At 36.3% G+C, this 10723-nt stretch overlaps 1 protein-coding gene across 1 annotated transcript; it reads right to left on the reverse strand.

The window, feature by feature from the left end:
* Window positions 1–2302: 2302 nt before the first annotated feature.
* Window positions 2303–8341, reverse strand: LOC132284603 (respiratory burst oxidase homolog protein C-like). Its single transcript, XM_059786714.1, has 12 exons — window positions 7335–8341; window positions 7031–7190; window positions 6847–6895; window positions 6476–6589; window positions 5926–6351; window positions 5443–5832; window positions 5238–5333; window positions 4988–5103; window positions 4629–4731; window positions 4135–4208; window positions 3162–3712; window positions 2303–2830 (listed from the first exon to the last, which is right to left on the reverse strand). The coding sequence occupies exons 1-12, from the start codon at window positions 7909–7911 to the stop codon at window positions 2721–2723; spliced, it is 2766 nt and encodes a 921-aa protein (XP_059642697.1). The 5' UTR covers window positions 7912–8341; the 3' UTR covers window positions 2303–2720.
* Window positions 8342–10723: the final 2382 nt, after the last annotated feature.

Below are 10723 nucleotides of genomic sequence, written 5' to 3' on the forward strand. Positions count from 1 at the left end.
TAAATCAAAGAATCCACAAAGAAAAATTTCTTACACACACAAAGTACTTGAGTTATACAGGGAATGCTATGAATCTATGATTTCAAAATAGAAGACAGGGTGGACATTTGTAAGAAAAGAAAAAGGGGACATTTGTAAGAAAAGAAAAAGGGCAAATAGAAGAAAAAAAGAGAGAAAATAACTAACTAGAAATTACTCTGGCAGTCGCTGACTCCCCCTTCTCTCTTCTAGCAGCAGATCGATGACTTGCCCTTCACCAGCGTTTATCTGACTGGAAACACGGTAGTATTGTATATATAACATTGTGATTAATTTAATTTTTTATTATTAAATCTATACAAATCTTATATGATATATGATATATATAATAATATATATATATAAAATAAAATATAAATATAATAATATATTATTTTAATCGGATCGGATTATTAATGGATCGGATCAACCTAATCCAAATCCGATTTGTTAAGTTATCGGGTTATCGGATTCGTATCATTATCGGATTTGATGCTAAATCCATATCCGACTAAACGGATCGGATTCGGATCAAAATCCGATCCATTAACAGGTCTACTCCTGTGCGGCACTAGGGGTGCAACTTGGGTTGGGTAACCTGAACCTAACTCAAGTCCAGCCCGATTTTTCATGGGCTTGGGCAATCATTTTTACAATTAAGGTTGGGTTTGGGTTGAAAAATCTCAATCCGAATTTAATTAGGGTTGGGCTTGGGTTGAAGTGTTAACAACCCGAGCCAACCCGAACCAGAATTCTAATAGTATTTTCATACATATATTTATTTTTAAATACATTATATATAAAATTTAAACTATGATTATTTTTTTTCTTTTCAACTTTTTTTGTTAAATCTTAACTTATTGTATATTAGCATTTAGGAAAATTAATTTTCTAAAAATTTGTTTGTAATTTATTAAAAATTTACAAAAAGTCTTTAAATTTTTTCTTGTGTAAGAGTAATTTAATCTGAAACTAATTCAAGATCATATTAAATTTTCTGTATAAAGATTAGCTATATGAGTAATTCGAAATTTTAACTCGGCATCTAAGCCCGAATTTAAAAGTTAAAGGATGGGTTGAACTCGGATTAAGTAGCTAAAGTTAAGAATATGATTAGAATTGAGCTTGAGTTTAACATTTTATATGATGAGTTGAGCTCAAGTTATACTTTAAACTCGCCCGAATTGCAACCCTACGTGGCACCAAGAGGCGGGGCGTGACAAGTATGTATATATAAGAGAGTGCATCATGTTGTCTGTTTTTGGGCGTAAATTATGCCTTATTATCTCTCATGAGGAAATACAATTGTACGGTGGGATTGCGACCACTCCCCTTGTCAAAGCGTCAAGGGTGTATGTTAGTTTTACCTTTTTACCCTTTATATACAGAGTAGTCTTATTTTAGGTAAAAAGTGGAGTTAAATTGAGAATGTAAGGGAAATTTTGATAATTAATTTTGTTCCGTTAATCAATTATCAATTTCTGTCCTTTGACTTTGTTTATGAAAATGGAGGGTAATTTACCATTTAAAAAGAGAACCCTGACATCAGGTTCATGCTTGACAATTAAATTGAATAGGTTTATTTATTTTCAAATCAAGCAAGTAATTAGCCACGTGGATCTCCCCCCTGTGATAACGAAAACCATCTCTCCATTTCCTTTGCTAATTATATAAATTAGGTTTAAGCTTTCCAACTACTTAATTAGGCATTTTCTTATTGAGTATCTTATAGAATTTTGTTGGCCATTGAACAAAATTAGGTCAATAACCACTTTAACTACCCCGGGAAGTAATCAAAGTTTGAATCTTGCGCGTTCATCATCTCTCTCATTCATTTTCATAAAGTTGACTTGGAAAATTAAGAAAGTTGAGATCTAAAATCAGGAAAATGATAGAAAGTTTCCTTGAGAAAATTTAGAGCGTTGAGATTTGAAATCGAAAAAATGATGGGAAATTAGATATAGTTGTAGTGCACAAATAGTAATGGTATAAGTTAGCATTGATGAGCCAGGTATGAGTTACTCAAATTCTAAACGTTTTACTTTGAAATGAAAAGAAATATTATTAAGAGTATTTACTTTTTGGAAAATAGAATGCCATTGTTGACATGTGAATTCACTTTATTTGAATCAAATGAATTAAGATCTGAATATAAAAGCCGCATTAAAGTTTAGTTTAACATAGACAGAACTCCTTGAGTAATGCCACAAATCACGCTGTTTAGTACAAACGATAGCAATTATTGTAATACAAATGTTCAGGAGAATTATATCAGCTTAATACGTGTAAAAATTTCTTATTTGACTTGTGTATTCATTGTGTATTTGAAGAAAAAAAAAACATATCTAAAAGGCATATACATTTCAGAGTCAATACATTGGTTGGTGGTCGGTAACTTAATTTCCACCATCCTTGTACGCAGGGATGACATTATCTATCCGTCACCCGGACGCAGATTCCACCTTATCCATGTTTAGTGCTTCGTGGTCCCCAATCCAAACGGGACCAAAATTCCACTATCGTTTGCCGGCATCAACTTAATTTCACCTACCATGCCTCCACTTCTCTATCAATAATTCTAATCTCAGAAAATCAAGTACTAAGAAACGTGAAAGACACAAACTTCTTGTGGCTACAATCACTGTACATGAAGAGAGAGAAAGATGACAATGACTTTTCTATTGTTGGTTTTCCAACTCATCTCAGAAATTTTCTTTGTGAAACTCAAATTTGGTGGTGGTCTTGCGAGAAAAATCTGAAGCTAGCTGCTTTAGCTCCTTTGTTGGTGCGGGTGCCCCACAGTAAAATACTCCTGCATTTATGAAAAGACAGAAACTCCATTAAAATATAATGTGTAACATAATCTTGAATATTAATTGCAATCATCATTGACAAAACCACTATCACTATTATTTATGTACCTTTCATCTTTTAAATGAATATAACAGCGAGCATCTTTTATATGAATATGACAGAGAGAGAAGAAAAAAAATGTAGAGACTAGATGCGCATTCTACGCGTAGGAGGTTTTGAAAATCTGTCATGAACTTTCACTAAACAATTTCAAAGTCAGGAGTATGTGTCAGTCATTCCTATATGCATTATTGATCAACAATATTGATCAAATAATTAGTAAGACTCACCAATTTTGGCATCAGTGTGATTGAGAGCAATGCGTTTGTAGACATTGCGCCAGTTAGGCTTGGCAAAGTGGGATTTCACTCGGGTACCAGAGACAACGTCGACGCCGTTCTTGGCATGGTTGAGTGATTGAAGCATGGTGATGAGTGCTGAGCGGGCGTCACCTTCTTCGTAAACGCTAGTGCAGTAGGTGTGCATTTCTATAACTCCCTTGTTATCCAATTCAGCAACCTCATTCATCACCCCTTTAAACCACTCAAATGAACCTTGTTCCCTTGTAACCCAATAGAAGTATGCCTTCCTTGTTTTGAAGTTGTTGCCACCAACGGACCCAGCTTTTCGCTTTGGTGTGCTGCCACCACCAGCCAACCCGTTCTCTAAAGCACACTCTTCTTCTTCTTCTTCATTGGCCTTCATATTATTCACAATGTCTTTGACAATGCTTATCATTGGCGTCGCCCCAATTCCTAACCCCACCAGTAACACCACCTCATATTTCTTGTAGTCTTGTGCTGGTGCCCCATATGGACCATCAATAAACACTCTTGGAAAACTGTGAATCAATTAATCATCGTCATCAATACCATTATCAATTCCATGAAATACAAGTTGTGACGGTCTTAAATGCAATGATGATTTGTTTCTTAAAGGACTTTTAAAAATGCATAAAGTTCTTTGACGGGGAATCTCCAATAGTAGATGAAAATGACAATTTGACGGGGAATCTCCAATAGTAGATGAAAATGACAATTTGGAGTCATTTTTGGCCCATCCAGATTAATTGCCAGTCGACAAGGCCACAGATTCACATACATTGGTACCCTTGTTGTCAAGAGGGTGGTTATTAAAAAATTAACTTCAACTCATAAGCCATGTGTTAAGAGTGAAAAAGAAGGTTAGCCTTGTTTGCGACTGTAATTTGATATGTTTGCGTACTTCTGAGTTGAATAGTTCAGTATTGGGGAAATGACTTACTTTGGATTGTTTACTCCTTGCAAGCAGTCCGCTCTGAGGAGTCCACTTTTCCCATTAAGCGGTGGCTGGCACACCTAATGAAGACCAATATAAGAAGAGTTTAGTAACAGAAAACAGGAAGCAGGCCCTAATTACTAAGAAATATGATAATGCTGCTTTATTATAATCGTGACATATTGGGACCCACAATGTAATTAATGGTTCCTCTTGAACATCAAGTTTCAAGAATTTTAGCATGATTTGTTTGATGAGCTTTTAGTGATTCACTTGAACATTGTCAAATAAATATCATTATGTTCTTTGCATCAAAATTAGTTGATGTGTTTTGATGCCTTCTATACTAACATGGCATGATTTTATCGACAAGCCTGATTGAATTGTAAAACTGTCCAAGTAGTGCTACTGAGGCTAAGTACCAAATCGTTAACCAGAAGCAAGCATAGCAATTTTCATTTTCTCGACAGAAGACCTATTTCAAATAGAGAGAAGCTCACCTCTGAGAACACAGTTTTAAGTTGTCGTGTCCAATCACCAAGAGTCCGGATATGAACGCTCAGGTATTCATCTCTAGGGGCTGAAGTAATGGAGAATGGGTGCCTGTTGATAAGTAAACCACCAGAAATCAGCAAACCAAGCAATAAGATGCATGAAAGAGGTAGAAAGATTCCTTTTTTTTTTTTTCTTTTTTTCTTTTTTTACTTTTAGATATGTTGGAGAAAGAATTCAATCTATCCAAAAAAAAAATGATACATTTGTAAAAAGGTGAAATCCTGTCAATCAACAATTAATATTAAAGCCTAGCCCATTCAGCAAAACAAAAATAAATAAAAAAAGTTTAAAATGAGTCACCTACCATTCAAATGGAGAAACAGCAGCACAGTTGACAAACATGTACTGCCCACTCTTGTATTTGAAGCCCTGAGGCTTAGACGTGTGAAGTGCCAGCACATTTCCAGGATAAACAGCCACCTTCAAATTTCAACATGATCATGTGTATTAAACAATATACTCCATAATGTATTAAACAACCACATACATATATATACATATGTGTGTGTGTGTGTGTGTGTGTATGCAAGTGCAAACAAGATAAAATGTTTTACCTTTAGTATCTTGACAGGCTTGATGCTAGATCTGAATGCCCTAATCAATCTTTCACCAGCATATAGCATGACAGGAACTGCCAAGTACATCCAGGTCTGCCAATGCCAAAGGGTGGTGCAAATTAATTTGAAGATTCATACAAATCAAACCATAGAAAGGACATTAATAGATGCGGATTGAAATGAAAAATGACATGGTACTAACCGTTTTCTTGTACAATGGACCACGGGTCAGGTAAAGCTTGATTCCATGAACAATGAGCAGAGTGTAGACAATAACGAAGAGGTGATGAGAATACCAGAAGGCATTGAATCCGGTGAGCTTCTTGAGAGGTTTGGGTAGGTTGAGCTTGTTTCGCCTAAACCATGGAGTCGCGAGTGTGAAGGCAATTGCCATCAACACTACCATTAAGATACCGGTCACCCCCTCCACTTCCTTCAGAAAGTGCCAGTACTCTTTAGGCTGGTCCCCGAAATATTTCATCATCAGCTTTTCATACTTGTCAGAGTCTTCATGCATAAGACGAGGAAAATCACATGATAAATGAGCAATCGCATGTATCCCAACCCCAATTGCAATCGCCACAGCTATTACCTAAAAGGAAAAACTACCATCATTTAGTATTAACTCCTCACAACTCAATTGAATATGTGGTATATGTATATATAGAGCAAAAAGATTATTTACTTTGTGGAAATTGAGGTTGTCATCAAATGGAACGGCAACTCCTAATTTAGTCTTGTTTCTGAGCCAGGTGATGGTGTTCCGGCAGACTGGTAGTAAAATCAGAGCCATGTTCAACTTAAGGGTCTCTGCTGCACCTTTGGCCATACAAACACAATGACCCATTACCTCATATGCATCATATTTGTTTCGATACTGCACATACTTGTATGCGAATAGAGCTGCCATAACCCCAATCCAGAGTGCCATCACCCAAATTCTCCGCCAGTTATCCAGTAAGAAATACTTAGACTCTCGGTACCATCTCTTTAAAGGGCTTTCCTCCAGAGTAGGCTTAAGCTTCTGGCTCAGCATAAGGCTCAAATTTCGGCTATCACCTCTTACAGAATGACCCGGAGCTTGCAACAAAAGCATCTCCAGGTTTTCTACCTGTTCACAAATTGTAATAGGAAAATTGCAACAAATTAGGAGACCCCTATTCATGAAACAAACTGATTAATTCCTCCTTTAATCAATGAAATTAACATAGATTATCTGGTTTAATGTCCTGTACCATGATGTACCCATGATGCTCAGGATCTAACTCTTCCATGATCAATGCTGCATATTCGTCGGCCTGTTTCTGGAGACTCGAAAGTTTGTTTGCAGAAGCACTAAGGCAGATAATCTGCATTATGTACCCAAGTTATTGAATCATTAAGTAAAAGAAGAAAATTCCCAATTTGGCACAAAGCAAAAAAAAAAAAAAAAAATCTTAATTCTTCTTTTTTCCTGGTGAGCATCTTTTTAATGATGAATTCTTGCAAATTTCCAAATACATATAAAATCCAAATTATGAAATCTTGCAAACTTTCAAACACATATAAAAGCCAAATTCCGATTTAACCCATCTTTCGAATGATTAATCTTACTAAAAGCACTTACCTCTCTGACCTCTTCTTCAGTGATTCTGCCATCTGCATCTTTATCAACCCTGCATTAAATTTATCATCTGATTCATTTCATGCCCCTCCAAAAAATAATAATAATAATAATAACAATAACAATAATAATAATAATAATAGTAATACAGGAAATGCTTCATTGATGAACCTTTATTCGTACATACATGTCAAAGAAAGTCTGAAGCCTACAATCGAAGCTCTGATCCGAGATTTGGTCCCAAAACTCTTTGAGCTGATCCTTGTTGATGGAATCACCCATTATGTTCCGTCTCCGGGCAAGTGCATCGAAAAGCTCTCCCGCAAAATCTTTCGACCCTTTCATCCCTGCCATTGCATACCCAAATCATAATAACCAAACAATTAGACATCAAATTTGGATATATTATATATAGACACACACACAAGCACACAATACAGCAATTTCTGACCATTAAGATAATGCGAGTATGTAGTTTTCTGTTTAATTACCTATGCATTCACAGAAATTTGAACGAGGAAGCAACCCATTGGAGGAAGCAGTGAGGTCGTCGAACCGCTTCGCCACCGCCGGCCACCCAGCGCCGCCATCGGTCTTACTGATAAATTTGAGCCCCTTGAGGGCATGACCGGCCGCAGATTTGGTCCGGTCGAATCGAACCGGGTGGCCTCGTTTGGAGAAGGAGGCCAAACGCTTGAGCTCTTGGGACACCTGTTTGATCCGAGACGAGGCATTCCTCACCACCGATGAACCGAACGAAGACCTCTTCTCGAGCCCTTTGGCGAGCAGCGTCAGTTCTGGGTCTTCGACGTCGGCTCCGTCGGCGGTTTTGACGCTGTGAACGGCAACGGAATCGTCGCGGACGTCGAGGGTGATCTCCACATAGGCGTCGTCGGCCAACGTGTCGGCGAACCTAGCGCTTTTCCGGCCAGCTCTCTTGCTCAGAGGTCCGCTCAATGGGCCACTGTAAGATGTCGCGTCGCTTCCAATGACCTCCGTGTCCGAATGGTGGTGGCGGTGGTGTTCTGAGGGAATCGCTTTTGCGTCATCTGTGCCCATTTTCTGCATTGGGATTTTGGACTGACAAAAGTGCTCACAGGCTCGGAACACAAGGATATACCACCAAATATATCTCTATATGTGGGTTGGAACTTGGGTGGGGGCTTGCACTCTGTATACAAGCATATATGTATATATTATATTATATATATATATATATATGTATATATAAGTGTGCGTCAGTGTGTGAGAAAGATGAAGTTTGTTTCGACTTTCAAGTTTCAATGATGATAGTTAGAAAGGATTTCATATATTTATATATGATATAGAAGTGTGTGTCATTCCGCGGGAAAGATGAAGTTTCGATGATCGTCGATGGAAAGATTTCTCTCTAAGTCGTCCTTCCCATTAAGAACTTTTGACGATTAAGGCACTTCCTGGTAAGACCGGCCATTGATTGTGTCATACTCTTACCCCTCAATGGTAAGTACATACATCGTGCATGTTTTACATATATATATATATTCACACACTAAAAGCCTGTATACATCCACGGCGATTCCTCACTAGCAAGGAGCTTGTCAGTTGTCATAGTCATACTGTTGTTACGACTACGTACATACGGACCTTTCAAAAAAAAATGACTACGTACATACGGTCTGTTATATCTATTTTTTTTGGGATCAAGGATTCAAAATCTTAAATTTTTTTTGAGACTCCTTTTGTAATTTCACTGTAGTTACTTTAAAATTTGACTACTGGTTAATTAGTTTTTGTTTTTTATTTTTTTTGGCCAACTGTGAATTTTATGGGAGCAAAATTTCCTTTGTGTGGATGAGATTTGTGCACCATTTTAGTAATCAAAAGGCGCATTCCTGATTCTCCTAGCCATACACCTTAGGGAGGAAACTTAGGGGTCGTAAAATGGGTCATAACCTATCAATTCGTTCATATTCGTTCGTTTTAAAATGAATATAAGTAAATCATTTTAAAATATAAGTCAAAATGGGTAACTCATATTTAATCCATTTTTAAATAGGGTTAAATACGAGGTTAAATGGGTTAAATATGGGTCATCCATTTTAACTCATATTTCACTTATTATATAAGAAATTCAGTTTCACAACCTATATTTGACTCAAATTCACCTATTCCTTTCTAAAATTCTCTCACGATCCCAAATTCTCTCTCTCCCACTCTCTCTGCATCATAGATTCCTTGTGTATGTAATACTAAGGCTCGAAAGAAATCTATGTTTACATCTGTATTTTAAAATAGGACGTCCTGATTTATTCATTTAATTATTTATTTTATAAAAAGCTTAACAAATGATTTCATATATATATATATATATGTATGTATGTATAATATCTTACCTTCATGCATGTTGTGATATCCCTCGGATCCGAGATACGGGTTAATCAGGCCCAAGCCTAAACCTGAGGGAATATCAAACAATTAAAGTATTATAAATCGAACACGGAATACAAAACCGAATTAAAAATAAATATTACATAGCTGGAAGAAACTAAAATATAATCCTTTAAAATTAAATACTTAAAATCCAAAACTTCCAACAGTTTAACAACTCGGGAATCCATCTATTGGACCCCTAATACGAAAATCCAAACCGAAATATAAATAGCTAAAAGAACATCTAAGATGAAGCCATGGAGAGAAGTTCTACGTCGTCGTAACAGTGAGTGATAGTCTCTGCTCAGCACGATCTAGTCTAAGTCTGGAACTGGCGAATACCTGAAAAATATAAGTAGGTCAGGCCCACGAACAAGTTCTATCCTACTACAATCCAAGCAGAAACTCAATACGCATATACATTCTAACCAACTCAACAATAACTATATAATCCGTATATATTTATATATCCATACTACAGGATTCTCACTGGATTATGCAGGGGGTCTCAACCTGAATAGAAGGTAACATGCAAAGCTCACCTGAGTGGGCATGAGTATCTAAACCTAATAGGGTATACCTCAACCTAGCATATCCAGCTACGCATCCTACTGCATATATGCTCCCTAACCGTCGACTCTGAGACTCAAGCTCATTTTGCGGTACCATAAAAATATATCTAAATTTCTATCCTATCCATCCATAAGAAATCTAGTTAGTCATAAAAATATATCTAAATTTCTATCATATCCATCCATAAGAAATCTAGTTAGTCAGTCAGCTTGTGCAATTTCTTTAACTTAACATAGATAACCAATAATCCAGTTAGTCATTCAGCTTGTGTAGCTTCTTTGACTTAAGTATAAGTATGATTTATTTTATAATGCATTCCCTTATTCTGTATCAGTATGATTTATTTTATAATCCATTCCCTTATTCAGTGTAGATAGGATTTAGTATTTTGAAACTAATCCAAACCTAGGCATGCCACCGTCCCATACCGGCGCATATAATCCAACATCCATCAGTTGATAAAACAAGTAATAAATGTAGTTATCAACTATTTCATATATCCAGCAATTGATGGCAAAATATTAAATATAAATATCAACTGTTCCATATTAAGCATGATACAATTATATAAATTAACAGGCTTATTCGATACTACTTCGCAAAGTCCAATAATTGATTCAACAGGACATACATGTAAACCAACTTAATCCCAAATAAGCATACTAGAATATATAAATTCACAAGCTTATTTTTATAACACAGAGGCAGGATTAACGAAGAAAAATATTACTTTAGATTGTTACTCTAAAATTTAAGCAACTCAGAGTTTTTTCATCCAGAGACAGCAAATAATTTATTTCAACCATGTCTACTGACGAACCAAACACAAGGTTGCTTTATTCTGCATAAATCTTCAATCAGAGATTTTAATCCAGCCTAGAACATCTCCAAGCAC

The sequence above is a fragment of the Cornus florida genome, unplaced genomic scaffold (assembly GCF_030987335.1).
Source record: "Cornus florida cultivar Cherokee Brave unplaced genomic scaffold, ASM3098733v1 CherokeeBrave_3.0.0_Hap2_Chr11, whole genome shotgun sequence".
Classification (NCBI taxonomy): domain Eukaryota; kingdom Viridiplantae; phylum Streptophyta; class Magnoliopsida; order Cornales; family Cornaceae; genus Cornus; species Cornus florida.